The sequence below is a fragment of the Eptesicus fuscus genome, chromosome 17 (genome assembly GCF_027574615.1).
Source record: "Eptesicus fuscus isolate TK198812 chromosome 17, DD_ASM_mEF_20220401, whole genome shotgun sequence".
Classification (NCBI taxonomy): domain Eukaryota; kingdom Metazoa; phylum Chordata; class Mammalia; order Chiroptera; family Vespertilionidae; genus Eptesicus; species Eptesicus fuscus.
Window position 1 is genome coordinate 39516436 of NC_072489.1, and position 16937 is coordinate 39533372.

At 37.4% G+C, this 16937-nt stretch overlaps 1 protein-coding gene across 1 annotated transcript in view; it reads right to left on the bottom strand.

Moving 5' to 3' along the window:
* Nucleotides 1-5308: 5308 nt before the first annotated feature.
* BLNK (B cell linker) overlaps nucleotides 5309-16937 on the bottom strand; it is a 69669-nt gene continuing 58040 nt past the window's right edge. The window contains exons 14-17 of the mRNA XM_028149122.2: nucleotides 14471-14547; nucleotides 13227-13310; nucleotides 10936-11091; nucleotides 5309-5726 (exon numbers count right to left, since the gene is read on the bottom strand). Coding sequence (XP_028004923.1) covers nucleotides 5607-5726; nucleotides 10936-11091; nucleotides 13227-13310; nucleotides 14471-14547 — 437 coding nt within the window. The 3' untranslated portion in view covers nucleotides 5309-5606. The remainder of the gene's footprint in view (nucleotides 5727-10935; nucleotides 11092-13226; nucleotides 13311-14470; nucleotides 14548-16937) is intronic.

The window sequence follows — 16937 nt, forward strand, 5'->3', positions numbered from 1 at the left end:
TCTTGGGAAGTTACTGCTAAAGAAAGTTTTGATAAAAATGTTTTCCCAATTTAGTTCTTCAGTGACTTGGTAATGGCTGACAGGCCCATCATTCCTTCTCTTCCACCAGCCTTATGATTCTGATTAAGTATAGTTCCTCTGTAGAGCTCTTTCACCATGGAACTGAAGGAGTTTCACATTATTTGTGAGGATATATTAAGAGAGCTTGGGTAAAGAACTTACTCTACATCTACTAAGTATATAGTTCTTTTGAGAGTACATTTAATTCAGTACAGTACAATTCATAACATTTGAAGACAGTTTTTGATAAGTAAGTTATTTTTCTCTCATAAGCTGTGGCCCATGTCAGAGATTGTAACACTCTTCCTTGCAAGGTATTTTCTAAATGGCAATCTCAAACATTGCAGTAGACGGGTAGCCTTGAAAGAATTAAACTCTCTAGGTCTAGGATGACGTCCAGCTAAAGAACTTGAACACTTCTGTTGATTATATTCTCCAGTGATTCCCTTACCTAGAATTATGATTATTTGACTTAAATTGTTTGTCCCCCATAAACCAAATTGTCAATTTTTTTTGGCTGTCATCCCTTTAAAAAAAGTGGAACGTAGAAACATTTTCAAGGGAATGGTTTTTCTCAAAACCTAAAAACTACAGAAACAGTATTTTGAAGCAAAATTAGTAAAGTGAGAAATATTTTTGTCTGTATTTAATTAGTGTCTGAACGTCTCCACATTGGGACAAACCATTTTTGTTAGCATCTTTTCAGTATGTCATAACCCAAAGCAGATTATTTTCTTACTGTTGGTGGTTGAAAATAAGCATTAATAATGTATTCAGTGGTGGTGCATAAAACTTCAGGATGGATTCCTAAGGGACATATCCAACAGGTAAAAGTTTTAAAATGGATATATTCATGGCGAGGACAGAATCATCAGTTTAAACTTTTCAGTTTGTAAGTTTGGATCAAGTTTTGTTGGGTAATTGGATAATGGAGTTCTTTTATTGCAAAATTATATACTATATAATTTTTTGTTACAATGTTACTACAAGTATTATGACATTTTCATTGGTTGAATGAAAACTTCAGGGCTTCTTTTCTGTACATAACAAAGAACTTAAACCTTGTACATATTTTTGTAATTTTCAGTTGTGTAAATTTTGCACAGAAAGTTTTAGATATAAAAGTTTATTTTTTTTCCAATTTAGTTCTGTGCATGCACTAATAAAACTGGTTGTTTAATTTAAAAGGAATATATAAGACTTTACCCATGTTATTTTCTTGGTTTTTATTTCAGAAGTAGAATTTTCTTTTTTGGGATAAATTCATTTTTTTTCAGGGATTGAACACTATTATTAATAAGTGCCTAAAAGATGTGAAACAGTTTACATATATCAACTGTAACAGTAGGTCCCAAATGGGCCCATTCCCCAAATAATTTTATTTTAAAGAAAGCCATACATAGATGCTTCAAGCTAATCTTACTATGCACATTATACATGTACTGTTTTTGTGCATTTTGTCTACTTTCTTAGTGAAGTATTTTTTGTATAAAACCTGTTAAAATTGTGTTTCTTAAATTGAGCCTAAGAATGGAGTTGATTGGAAATATACAGTGTATATTAATAATGTGTATGGTGTTTAAAGAATGGTAAACATTGTTAATTTCATTGTTAATGGATGTTTTCAATTAAATTTAAGTTTGTGTTTATACAATTTTTCCTGCTGTGATAAAATTGAATGGGAATTTTATTCTATTAGGAAATAATTTAGATTTTAAAGGTTTGTTTTCTAGTGGACTATGCAAAATAAAGTGTGGGCTTCTCCTCCCCCCCCAAATCACAGGGGAAATTTGAAATTTTGTTTGAGAAGGGCAACACCATAATTTTACTATGATTGTGCTTATAAGGAAACCAATAGGGTCGTTTATGCCCTTCAGTAACGTAACAGGAATAAAATTGAAATGCTCTGTTGTTATGAATAGATCTATTACGATGCATCACCCTCTGTGACTAGAGAAGAGAAAGAACAATCTTGCCAATGTTTGCAGCACTATAAAAATACATTTCAAATACCATATGGTCTCACTTATATGTGGAATCTAATGAACAACATTACCTGAGGAACAAAATAGAAATAGAGAGGCATGGTTACATGGAACAGACTGACAGTTGTCAGAGGGGAAGGTGGTTTGGGGACTGATGACAGAAGGTGAAGGGTTAACCACTCCCCCCTTACACACACACACACACACACACACACACACACACACACACACACACACAAAGCAACATATATATACCACATAGACCTAGACAACAGTGTGGCGATAGCCAGAGCTGGAAAGGGAGGTAGGTGGTGGTGGGCAAGGGGGGATAAATGAGGATGGGAAGAGAGTGCTTTGGGCAATGTGCACATAATTCAGTGTGCAGATGATGTTTTGTTGAGTTGTACACTTGAAACCTGTATGGTATTGTGAATCACTGTCACCCCAGTAAATTTTAAAAAATACATCTCAGAACAGCCAGACCAGTAAAAATAAGTAAATAAATAAATAAATCTAATGTTGAGATACATACTTTTTACTTAAAGTTTTAAAAGCCGTTTAAAAACACTTCATGCCTCAGGTACTCTAGGTAGTCCCTTTTGCTGACTTGGTTAACATGGATTATTCTGAAGGAGCCAAACCTTTTTGGAGCTACTTTATTGCCAGAGCAGATAATTAAAAAACAAAACCCTCTATCCTTTCTTTTCTCTCTTCTGAAACTGAGTTAAAGATGCCTTTACAAAATACGATATTCAGTAGTTTGAAGTACTTATTACAACTAGAAGAGTAAGTTTTATTTTTGCAATCTAACTTCTGAATCAGGAATTTGTTTATCTCCTCCGCCCCACCTCCCCACCCCTATTTATCCATCTCCATTGAAATATGGACCTCACAATTTGGCACTAACTTCAAAAAAGTTTTAAATTTTAAAAAACATTTTTATTGATTTCAGAGAGGTAGAGAAAGAGAGAAATATCAATGGTGAGAGAGATTCATTGATTGGCTGCCTCCTGCATACCCCACACTGGGGATCAAGCCTGCAACCTGGGCATATGCCATGACTGGGAATCGAACCGTGACCTCCTGGTTCATAGGTCAACGCTCAACCTCTGAGCCACACTGGCTGGGCAAAAAAAGTTTAATTTTTAAAGTTTACCATCTTCTAAGCATTCAGTAGTACAGAGTCAAATATAAAAATTTTTTAATGAAATACTAAGGCTGGGTCTTCTCCCCATCCGGTCAGCCTTCCTGTCCCCCAGGGGTGTGGGGGCTGGGGTAGGGTTCCAAGCAGGGGGATTGGAAGAGCTCCCCGTGGCCGCTTCCTCTTCCTTCTTTGCCAACCGGGCTCCTGTCAGGCGCTCTCCTCAGACCCCTGAGAACTTGGCTCTGGCCGCCAGCCCCCTGCTGTGTGTGCAGCCTCCGGCTGGTCTGTCAGTATGCAAATTGGTCATTACTGGGACACCGTAATGGACAATTAGCGTATTACCTCTTTATATGTATAGATAGGAAAGCCTATACCACCTGCAGAGGAGGGTTTTAGAGAAGTATAGAGGGCCACCCTCCAGTGGACTTCTTGATGAGGTGGGGAGTGGAGGAGACTGCTGTCTTGAGTTAGGTGTTTCTCCCAGTTTTGTAGAAGAGGGGATCCTTTGGCAGAGATTGGCTTAATCTCCAAGAAATTCTCATAGCTTCTGCTCCAAGAAATCCACCAAGAGGGCGGAATAGCAACCAATTGGATTAATATAATCTCATGGCTACACTCTTCCACTTAGCTGGGTGGAATAGGCCACTCGGAAGAGTAGAGTGGTGATGGGGCAGAAGAGGTTGTTATGGAGCCAGGATCACTGTAGTAACAAAAGGAACCAGTGAGGATTTACTTAAGTAGAAAATAATCCCATGTAACATTGAGGTACACTGATGAACTAGAAAGGTCATACTAGACACTACAAATGAATGCTTTGTTTTACAAAGATAAACCGAGTTTTCCCCTAAGTGGTGAATTATCTCTTTTAGTACATTCTAAGTGATTGTATTGTTTTTCTAGAAGGAAGAAAGAGCTTTCCAAACAAAATTTCTAAAACCCATTTGTATCTGATTTCATTGTCAAAAATGTGTATGGATTATATTAGTTTCCTGGTGTGATAATGAAGCACTACAAGTGGGGTGACTAAAAAACAAACTTATTGTCTTCCAGTTTTGGAGACTAGAAATCTGAAATTAGGATGTCAGCAGGGCCACGTTCCTTACGAATCCTGTAGGGAAACTCTTTCTTGCCTCTTCTTAGCTTCTGGTGTTTACTGGCGATCTTCAGCACGCCTAAGCTTGTAAGTGCATCACTTGAATCCTCTTTCTTCACATGGTGTCTTCCCTAGGTATCTCTTCACTCCGTCTTATGTGACTGTGTCCAAATTCCCCCTTTTTATAAGGAAACCAATCATATTGGATTAGGGCCCATCCTAATAACCTACATCAGTAAAGATCCCATAGGTCACATTCTGAGGCACTGGGGGTTAGGACTTCAACATATCCTTTTGGGGGAACACAGTTCAACTCATAAATAGTCATCATGACAGTATATGACATTTAAAAATACACTTACCTTTACAGGTGAGTCTGAGTTACTCCAAAATCATTACCTTCTAGGCTTTCAGAATCCTTTCAGAGATTGCTATATTATCCAGTGATCAAGTACATCCCTCATTATTAGATTTATCTTAGGTGATAATTTCAATGCTATCTAAAGTCAAAGTATATTTCATTTCTGGGACGAGCTATGATCTTGGATAGGGCTGCTCACAATGGTATGTCTTTTATTCCTTAGTGTTCATCCGTCTGCTTTCCTGCCCTTGTTCTGTGGGATGTTCCCTAGTTTTGTTTTGTCCTCATCTTATTTTGAACCGAATATCAAGTTTAGGGTCCATATAATAGACATGCATATCAAAGAGGGTATAATTATTTTAATAAGCAAAGTTAACAACATAATTAAGGACAAACTTCTAGAAAGGTCATTTATATATCTCCCACAGTTGGGAGTACTCACAAAAGAGAACCATCACACCCCCCCTTATCTGTACTTATAACTAAACATTGTATTTTATTTTCTACAAATAAAAATTATTACCAAGACATAATTGTCGAGCATTGTCAGTAGATGTCCTGGTTACATTAGTGCACCAGTGAGCAGTGTACTGGCCTAAATTTCCAGCTGCTTTGTTTTATCCAAGATTACATTTTTCTTACTTTGAGAATAGAGTGTTATTTTCTTACATGATTGAAAATACTTTACACATGTTTCTTTTAAATAAAAACATTTATTGGGAGAATATTAATAGCACAATAACTCAATCTCATTAGATATTAACAGTTCATCAGGTCAGGCAATAGAACAAGTCCATGTGAGCTTCTTCTAAGGAAATGGATGACCACTCCAATAGCTACCTCCATCTTCTATTTTATTATTGGATGATTCATCATCCAAAATATGAAGCTTGGGGACTTTTTCTTAAAAGGAGAAGTAGAGCAAATATCCGAAGCAATGATGTTGACCTCCTTTTAAAAAAATTATGAAACTTTAATGGCATATTTCAGTCTTGTGGAATCCTTTGTGTTATTTTGACTGTCGATAAGAACCAGGGGACTATGTTGATGATTCTTGATAATTTCAGCAACACTTCCAAAATACTAGAGCAAGGAAACATAGATGAATTATAAATTGGCATTTAGGTTAACTTTGAGCTTCACTCCCCCATCTCCTTCCATTTCCTCAAGTTAGTCAAAAAAAAGTCTAATTTAACAAAGACTGTAACCTTCAAGGTGGCAGACCTTGGCCTTTTCTTATATTTAATAATACTAAAAACACAGCCAACAGCTTCAATTAATCTAAGTATTTAGATAAGTTAGTTTATTGAGTTATGATGTAATGCTTTAATATTGTCTGTATTTGTGTAAAACTCACAATAAATTTCTCTACATTATTCACTGTTAGGTTGCACAGTCTTAGATACAAGGACTGATGTAATAAATTAACCTTAGGATTTAGTGTCTGGAAAGACTTATTTCCAAGATTCATGTTTTTCTTTTTGTTTTCTTTTTTGAATGAATAAGGAAAGCTTTATAAACCATCATATTTCCATTTTTGCTTCAGTGCCCAGTAAGTCTAGAGCTAAATTACTGCCTAATTCATGCTATGTTCTTACCATACATACTTATTTTTTCTATATATTAATCCCTATTCTCTAGATCTTAAAGTTGTATTTTTCTGAAAAAATGAGCAGTGTTTTAAGTGAAAAGTAAATTAAATTTAACTCAGACCATGAATCCAATGCATTGATAGTACAAAAGTGCTACAAGCTCACGATCATCAAATAAATGAATTTGGAGTCACTTTTTAAAAGGTGGTGATTGTTTTTGCAGCAGTGCCATGAATTTAGCAATTATTACCAATTGATTTTATTGTCTTTTAATTTTTCAGATGATAGTCTGAAATAAACATTTTTAAAAGCCTTATTAATTCTTTAGATAGCTTTCAAAAATCTATATATTGAATAAAGTAAAGTATTCACAATACCGGCCAACTTTTTCAAATGAAATATCAGTTGTCTTTTAGATAATTGGTCATCTGAATATTAGGTCAGGGTGGAGAGGGGAGCGATAGGGACCTTTGAGTATCTTCAGTCTTTATTTTTTACTTTCTCTTCAATCATTTCATCTCTATTGCAATTGCCAATGACATTTATAAAGACATTCATTCTATTTGTTTGGCATAGCATGTAGTTAAACGGTTGCAGTTGGAAGTTAAATTTATGAACTCAAGAGCTGGAAATGAAATAGCAAAACCTTTTGAAATGGATTCCAAGGAAAAAGTGTGTTCTGAACCCGTGAAACATAAGAGAGAGTTGTTATGCTTACACAAACAAACATCTCATTCTTTTCTAGTTCCTGAATATTTTTGAGTATTGCTTAGAGATTTAATGGTTGAAAAAGGGAGTTGAGTTGAAATGTTTAAAGTAGGGAACGATCTTCGCATATTTTTTAAAATTTAAATTGTATGAAGAATTGAACATAACTTACTTGCATTTTCCCTCAGTGCTCTTTTTTTTTCCTGTCTATACTAATTCAGTATATTCAAGATATTCATACATGTAGGATAACTAAAAATCTCATGATTAATAAAATGCAGCAAACAGATGTCAGAGCTATAAAACTACTCAATACTGTATCTATACAATATTAAAACAGTTGCATAGCCCTAGCTGGTTTGGCTCAGTGGATAGAGCGTCAGCCTGGGGACTGAAAGGTCCCGGGTTCAATTCCGGTCAAGGGTACATGCCCGGGTTGTGGGCTCAATTCCCAGTAGGGGGTGTGCAAGAGGCAGCCAATCAATGATTCTCATCATTGATGTTTCTATCTCTCTCCTCTCTCTCTCCCTCTCTGAAATCAATAAAAATATATATTAAAAAACACATAAAACAAAAAACAACAGTTGCATAAAAAAGTTAAACAGATAATCAATTGGTTACTTTTTCTACCTATATATATCTAAACACAAATATAGACAAACAGACTTTTCAAAGTATCCTCATGATAGACATCATGTAACTAAAGTTTTCATTTTCCATTCAGATGTTTGGTATATGGAGAAATAATCTTTTTATTATAGATCATTTAAGTAAGAGTTTTAATGGACTCAGTTAATACTTCCAGATGCCATTATAATAATACTAGAGGCCCAGTGTACAAAATTTGTGCATTGGGGTAGGGAAGGGGTCCCTCAGCCCAGCCTGCACTCTCTCGCAGTCCGGGACCCCTTGGGGCATGTCCACCTAAGCTGGCAGTTGGACATCCCTCTCGCAATCCAGGATCCCTCGCTCCTTACCGCCCGCCTGCTCAACTCTTTACCATTTGGCTCGCTGCTTCTTAGCAGCAGGCTCCTTACTGCTCAGCTTGCTGCTGCTTAGTGCTACTGCGAAGGCAGGAGAGGCTCCCACCAACGCCACTGTGCTCGCCAGCTGTGAGCCTGGCTTCTAGCTGAGCGGTGCTCCCCCTGTGGGACCTCACTGACCACCAGGGGGCAGCTACTTCATTGAGTGTCTGCCCCCTGGTGGTCAGTGCGCATCATAGTGACCAGTCGTTCTGGTCGTTCAGCTGTAACAGTTGCTTAGGCTTTTATTATATAGATACTACTTATTTTGGAATCCATAGGCTGGATATGTGGGGAGAGAGATAAAGCTTTGATCTATCCATTCTCAGGAGGGATGAAGAGTCTTTAGGGCAAGAGAAATTCCTGTTTACCAGAGTTTCCTAGCAGAACAATGAAGTCCAGAGCCCCTCTTAGAGCTCAGTTTTTATGAGAGAATTTCAGGACCTCTAAAGAAGACAGCTCCCTCACCCACCCTTAAGCCTCATAGAAGTACTGAACCCCTGGAGAGGCTTTAGAATGAAACCACCTGTCCAAAGTCGCTCTGTTTTACTAGGGTCAGCACCATCTCCTATCACTGATTACTACTATTAGGAGCATTTAGTTTAAAAGATTTGTCAGATAAAGTTGCGGTGAGAATGAAGGTTTTTTTGTGAGTAGGGAAAAGCAGACAGTTCTGTTAAAATTTAACTGAGGTTAATGATAATGCAATCTGTATTTTAAACCCTACTTTAATCTTGATTAGTTTGTGTTTTCAGATTCAAGAATTTTGCATTTTCTAACTATCTGAGACTTTATTAAAAGCAAAATAAAATCCCAAACTTTAAAAACTCCTATAAGAAAACATGGGAGAAAATCTTCTTGAGATTGTATTTGGCAATGATTTCTTGGACATGATACCAAAAACACAGGCAACAAAAACAAACTTAAACTTAAAAACTTCTGTTCATCATAGGTCACAATTAACAGAGTGAAAAGTAACCTCTGGAATGGAGGAAAATAATTGCAAATCATGTATCTGGAAAGGGGTTAATATCCAGAAAAATGAAGAACTCCTACAACTCAACAATAAGGACCAAATAACTTGATTTAAAAATTGGAAAAGCACTTGAATAGACATTTCTTCAAAGTTGACATACAAATAGCAAACAAACATGAAAAGATGCTAAGATTCACTAACATTCAGAGAAATGCAAATTAAAACCACAATGAAATATCACTCATTTAGGATAGCTACTATTTAAAAACACACACCAAATAACAGGGGTTGGCAGGGATGTGGAAAATTTGGATCCCTTGTGTACTGTTAGTAGGATAATGAAATGATGCAATCACTGTGGAAAATAACATGGCGATTCCCCCCCAAATTAAAAATAGAACTGCCATATGACCCAGCAATCCAACTTCTGGATATATGTCCAGAAGAATGGAAAGCAGAGTTTGAAGAGATATCTGCACACCCATGTTCATAGCAGCACCGTTTACAATAGCCAAGAGGTACAAGTGGCTCAAATGTTCATCAACAGATGAATGAGTAAGCAGAATGTGATATATAATACAGTGGAATACGATGTAGCCTCAAAAAGAAAGGAAATCCTGTCACATGCTACAACATGGGTGAACCTTAAGGATATTATGCCACATGAAATAAGGTAGTCACAAAAGAACAAACATTGTATGATCTCATATGAGGTATCCAAGTAGTCAAATTTATAGAAATAAAAAGTAAATGGTGGTTGCCAGGGACTGAGAAGAGTGGGAAAGGGGAGTTTTCAATGAGTATAGAGTTTCTGATATGCAAGATAAAAAATCGTGGAGATCTGTTTCACAACATTGTAAATATAATTAACACTACTAGACTGCACACTTAAACATTTTATTATATGTGTTATGTGTTGTTGTTTTTACCATATTTAAGAAAAAGCAAAATAAAGAATACACTAATTGACATATGACCCTATCAGTTCATTTTACAAATGCTATTCTCCTGCCTGTAATCACTCCATCCCCAAATCAGTTCATTCATTTAATAAGCACTTATCAAGCATCCACTGAAGCTTACCTTGTGCTATGGTTCTAGAAATATAGAGACGAACAAAACATAGTGTAGCCCCTGGCCTCATCTAATGGAGAAGAGACACTTCAGAAATTATGATACTTTCTAACAATTACTATCTAACAAGTGCTGGGTTTGGAATGGGTGTAGTTATTTCTGAAGGAATACTGAAAATAACATTTTTGAACTTTTAACATTCCATTTTCTCTGCTTGGATTGTTCTTTCCACTTCTCATCCATTCCAATTTTCATTCTATTTATTCAAATCAGTGCATCATTCAAGATCAGAACAAGTACCACTCCCTTTCTGACCCCTTATAGGAACAAACTGGCTAAACAGAGCTATAGTAAGCATTGAGTTTGGTACAGATTAAAGAGGAGTTGAAGTTCATGTTTGGTTGGTATTCAAGAAAGACCTACTGTAATGCCTTTTTCTTACAGCAGGCCCAAAAGCTCATTCTGGCCCAAGGGTATAGTCTAAGGCTTCAACTCAGGTTTTTGCATCTCTTCTGATCCTTCTCTGGTCATCCACCTTGGTACTGTATTTGAATTGAGATCCTAATTCTTGACTTAGGAGCTTTGGACACTGATCTTGATTTCTATAACATTAATTCTAGTTGACATTTCAACCTTGATTTTTAGTTTCCTGGACTAAAATACTGAATCAGCCTGACCCCACTAAATAACAGGGTAAAAGGACCAAGATGTAGTCTTTACATCATATCAGTCTTTCCTCCTTTCTGTTCTCTAATAGGATATACTGCCCCAAATAGTACTTTATCTACTTACAACATGTGTGCAAGCCTTGGGTCAAGTACTTTTGTATCCTTTCTCCTCATCTCTAGCATCTAATATAGTATGATGCCATTGAGTTCAATACATAGTTACAGAGTTGTATTAAAAGAGAAATTACTGACCTCTTCACCATTTTTTTTTCTGCCCAAAGCATACTGTTTTGTTGCTTCAATAAATCGCACAGGGATATTGTATACCCGCTTATTAAAAAATACAACTAGTGTATATGGCTGTTTGGAATCATGACCAGAGCTTTTCCGAATGAGAAATGATCCATCCTGTTTATTAAATGAAAAGCATAATTATGGTTAGTATTACTTATAGTTCCACAAGTTAGAAATAAGATTATGAAAAACAGCTATATTATGTTCAAAATATAAGTATTTAATTATAAGTTTTTCTATTGTTGATAAGTTTGTTTTATTATTTTCCAAGAAAACACTTCAGTAAACTACATACTTATACAAAATATAAACTTATATTTTATACTTTTATATATTTACATATACTTATAAAAATCCTGAAACCAATGCACTTTTTGATGCCCTAAATAAAGATATTATGTTTTAGAATTTAGAAATGTGTGAAGGGACACATTAAGATCAAACCTAGAGGGCACTCTTGAACTAGGAACCATGTCCACAAGTTGCCTGTGAATAAAAAAAATGTTATCAAACCAATTTTACTCAAAAGTACTTGTAAGAAGAAAGTAGAAATTGGGGGTAAAAATATTTCAGCTGATGAAAATGCTCTCCCCCAAAACTTAGATTGAAGCAGATAAAAACTGTAACACAACATTCCAAATTGAAATATTTTATAAAATATTCTAGAATCATAAATTCAAAAATTACGAACAAAAGGACAAAAAACAGGAAGAAAATGCAACAACAGTTGAACAAATTCTGCAAAGAAAATAAAGAGAGATGGCTGGTGTGGCTCAGTGGTTGAGCATCGACACATGAACCAAAAGGTCACAGTTTGATTCTGGGTTAGGGCATTGTGCCCGGGTTGTGGGCTCAATCACCAGTAGGAGGTATGCTGGAGGCAGCCAATCAATAATTCTCTCTCATAATTGATATTTCTATCTCTCCCTCTCCCTTCCTCTCTCTGAAATCAATAAAAAAAAATAAAAAAGACTAAAAAAAAAGAAAAAGAAAGACAAACCTGTCTCAGAAATGAAGAAACAATTACAAGATGCCCAAGGGACAACAGCTTCCGAGTGAAGGTATGGAAACCACCAAGACAGAGGGGTGGGAGTGAGGGGAGATTAAGAAAAAGGAAGTACAACAACAGGGTCAGAGTGGTTGGAATGAAAGAGACAAAAAAGGTCCAAAATACAGTTATTTGATTCCTTGAAGAAGAAAAACAAAACAATGAACCAGAACTATTCTTTGAGACTATAATTTAAGAAAACATATTGGAAATAAGAGAAAACTTAAATCTGTTTATTGAAAGGGCTTTCCTCTGCCTGAAAAAAATTGACCTGGAAAGCAACTCAGACACATATTCTGGTAAAACTATTAAACTTTAAAAACAAAATATCTACAGAGTTTTATACTAAAATATTAAATTACATATATGGACAAGAAAATAACATTAGCATCAGGTAGAACAAGACAATCCAGTGGAGCAATACTTAAGCCAAGGATTTTATATCCAGCCAAGATTTCCTCCAGGGATCAGGCTATGAAAAACAGTTTTGAATGTGCAAGAATTAAGGGAATAATGTGAACACTGTCCTTCCTGAGACTACAGTACAAGGTGAGCTTCATCAAACAAAAAGAGATAACTTGGAAAGCCAGCAAAGGGAATGATGGAAAGCATTTAATACATTTAATTGTAGAGTTGGGACTAAAACAAAGGTGGCAAAAACAGTATGTAAATATTACATATCCTGACAAAGGGTGCAAGTGAAAAAAACAGCAGGGGAAAAGAGAAAGAAAGAGAAATTGGCACTTTAATCTTGGATTGCTCCAACGGTCCCTAGTGTTCCTACATGATTGGGCTTGGATGCTCCCAAAATCTCTTTCCCAGTACTTTGTGCCATCTTGATCTCAGCCTTTTATCCCATGCCCTGGTCCAAAGTAGCCTGTTACTTTGCACTCCTGGATGGATCTCATGTAGCACCAAGCCTTTTGGAGATCTCCCCTGGAGCCTTCTTCTCTCTCACTGTTGGGAGAGCAGAGGAGCCTATGGATCCTCGTGGCAATGAAAGGACAAGTAGAGATGAGATGGAGGAACAAAGAGGGAGATGCTTGAAAGAGAGGAGGGAATGGCAGGTCCTTCTGAGTAAGTAAAGGAAAAAGATCCCTGCATCCATAATTATTGCAGTTATTTAATTAGCATATTATTAGGAGGACAACTGTGCCTATGACAGGCTGAGGGCAAGATAGGAGATTTTAAGCGGCCAAACCTTGTTTGATCTGTATAATGCCTCTTCAGCAGACTTTCGATCACAGGCACCAGCGTACCATGGCTTACAGTGAATGTCAGCTTCCTGCGAAATAGAGGGAATTGTTAAGCAAGAGATGGTCCTTCAAAGACACCATACCTTCTGTGCATGCATGACAGAGTCACATTTTGCCTAACTACATGTGAACCAGTATTTGTCATGAGTTTATGCTTCCTTTGGTCAATCACAGAGTTATATAATTGACTTCCCCCCCCCCCCATTTGGCCTTAGCTGCTAACCTTAGAAATTGAACATAAGAACTAAATCCTGCTAGATGCCTGAACCATTCATTCCTTTCTCCTAAATAAGTTATAATCTCCCTTTCCATTGTGATCTCACTATTTTTGCTTTGTGGAGTGCTTAACAATTTCAAAGTGTTTTCACAAATGTTATTTTATTTGATTCTTGTAACTACTTTGAAGGCAAGGAGGATAAATGCTGTCATCCCTATTTTACATTTGAGAAAGCTTAGAGAGACTTGCCCAAGGACATAGAGATTCCCTCTTTATAGACTGTGCTGCTTCAGTGTTTTAATATCATATACCTCGCCGAAACCGGTTTGGCTCAGTGGATAGAGCCTCAGCCTGCGGACTCAAGGGTCCCAGGTTCGATTCCAGTCAAGGGCATATACCTTGGTTGTGGGCACATCCCCCGTAGGTGGTGTATAGGAGGCAGCCGATCGATGTTTCTCTCTCATCGATGTTTCTAACTCTCTATCCCTCTCTCTTCCTCTCTGTAAAAAATCAATAAAATATATTTTAAAAAAAAAGAAATTGAAAACCTATTTGAAAAAGTAATGACTGAAAAATTCCCTTCCCTGGTGAAAGAAATAGGTATACAAGTCCAGGAATTACAGAGTTCCAAACAAGATGAACCCAAAGAGGCCCACACCAATAAAAAAATATATATATCATATACCTCCACAGATCTTTCTGAGAAAATTACATAGTTTCAATAGAAACTAGGAAGAACAATAGAAAGCAACACACTTCTAGTTTTGAAGAACGACTAATTGTTATTTAGGGTATCTAGAATATAAAATGGAACAAATGGAGCAAGGTCTTAATAACTGGGAGGAAAAAAAGTATTCTGTACCCAGCAGTAAATGACAATTTAAAATACTCAAGCTTCACTCCAAACCCTCTCTTCTAAGAAGACATGCCCTTTCTGCAGTTTACCAGTAACAGTAAGAGTTTATTTCATACCTGTTCTGACACACTGGAATTAGGTGAAAAGCTGGGTAATGGGCCATCCACAGTTGGGCTACCCCCTTCTGGAAATCCTAAAAGGGATTTGGAAAACCAACAGATCTCTGTTATTTCTTGAGCAGTTACTATGCCCATTCTTCAACACCATGGTAGTTGCTGCAGGGTACACGCACACTGAAAAGACACACACGCACCCCAAATCCTTAAGAGCAATGGTTCTCAAAGCATAGTCTGAGGCTGCAGGGAATCCCCAAGGTCCTTTCAGGGGGTTTTCCATGTCTTTTTCAAATACAAAGCTCTGTGAAGCCCAGTTTTCTTCATGTACTTCACAGAAAAACATAGTGCAACAGATTGAACGTAGAGGCAGATAGGAGAGTCCAGTTGTCTCTATTATTCCAGACATTAGAGAGATCTTAAAAAATGTAAAACAATGCCACTCTTTCCATGAATTGTTTTTGTTTGGAAGATACAGTTATTCTTCATAAAAATATGTTATTTATGTTAACATGCAATGAGTATACTGGATTACTAAGTGTGTTTTAAATGTCTTTTAATGAATACATTCAGTATCAATAGAAAATATAAACCAAAGTTTTTGGGGTCTGATTTTAAGAGCGTTAAATGGTGCCAAGGCCAAAATGTTTGAGAATTGCTGCCTTAGGCATAAATTCAGTCTAGGAGTGAAGACACATGAAATAGAGAAAATTCTCAGCTGATGTTCGTTTGTTCATTCATTCATTCATGATTATGGGCATGATCAAGGCACTGGGATTACTAGTATACAAGTCAACAAAACAGCAAAATGCCCTGCCCTCCTGGAGCTTAGTCATACATGCTATGGAGAAAAATAAGCAGGGAAGGAGGTTGGAGATAGCCTCTGACAAATAGTTCGTTTAAATACGCTGGTCAGGGAAGGAAGGCCTCACTGAGGTGACACTTGGGTAAGATCTGCAAATGGAGAGGGAGGAGGCATGTGCCATCCCAGGAAAGAATGTTTTAGACAGAAGGCGCAGCAAACGCAAGGCCTGGCATGTGTGAGGAAGAGAGAGGGAGCCCTGTACCCAGAGTGCAGTGAGGAAAGGAGAGAGCGATAAGGGGTAAAGTCAGGCAGGAGGTGATAAAGGAACCAGGTTTGTAGGACCTGGTGGACCCCTTGACATGACTTGAGCTTTCACAAGCATGGTATGGGAAGCTTTTGGAGGTTTTTGAACAGAGCAGTAATGTGATCTGCTTGTCTTTTTAACAAGATCACACTGGCTGCGGGGCTGGAAATAGAAGAGGGCAAGAGAGAGCAGAGAGAGGAAGCCAGGTCAGTGTTCTGCAAGCCCCGGCGGGAGATGAGGGTGGCCTGGAACAAATGGCATCCGTGGAAGCAGTGAGAGTTGGATTCCAGATGTAATTTGAAGAAATAGCTGGAACGTGTTTGAAGAAAGCAGGTGAGGAGGTCAGGGTGACCAGAGAAACCAGAGTTGTCCTTAATTAAAAGGCAAAGTCTGCAGGAGAAGCAGGTTTAGCTACACTGAGTGCTTCAGATAAAAGTGTCCAAACGTTCACAGGAGACAGCAGGAGGTTCAGAGTAACGGGAGGGAGCAGGAAGGGCTTGGCAGGCCCAGCAAGGCTGGGTCTGAAGGAAGGGCCGGCTCTAGGGGTGTGGGGAGGAGCCAAGGACGGTGGGCTCTCCCAAGACACACACACACACACACACACACACACACACACACACACACACACACACACACACGATGTTTGGTGGTTTCTGCAGTTTGGGCATTTGGACTTCCAGGCTGACATTTTCAGAACTATAAATATGTGCCGGTCCTGTCTGTCTTCCACATCTTAGCTCATTTTGTCCTCACATCAGCCCTTTGTGGGAGGCGCGCTCAGACCCATTTTGCAGAGGAGGCCTTCCCTGACTGCCCTTCAAAAACAGAGGTTCTCACGGCCGCCATTACTCTCTTCGCCCACCCTCTGCTCCCCTGCGATGTTTTTCTTTATAGCACGTTAGCATTTACTTGATGTTATATGATTTGTCTGGTTGTTTATTTTTTCCCTGTCTGCTGCCTCCAGTAGAATAGAAGCTTCATAACGGCAGGGACTCCGCTTTATTCGCTGCTGTTATTCCCTGTGTCTAGAACAGCGCTTGGCATATGGCAGATGGCCAATAAATACTAGTATTTACCAAGTGAAAAAATGACTTTGGGTAGGAAACAATAAAAGGTATTATAAAGCTTTACACAGTGAAACATAGAATTTCTATAGCCCAACCATTTTCACTTTGTGTTCAGGATTTAAAAAAAATTATATTTAGTATACGTTTCATGTAAGGTGAATACAAAATTGAATTATAACCTAAAGATCTGATTTCTATTCAGTATAAATGAACAAAAGTTTTTGGTATATAACAATTATTTTCTGTATTTAAATTTATTGAATCTTGATTATTTTGGAATATTTTCCAAATTAC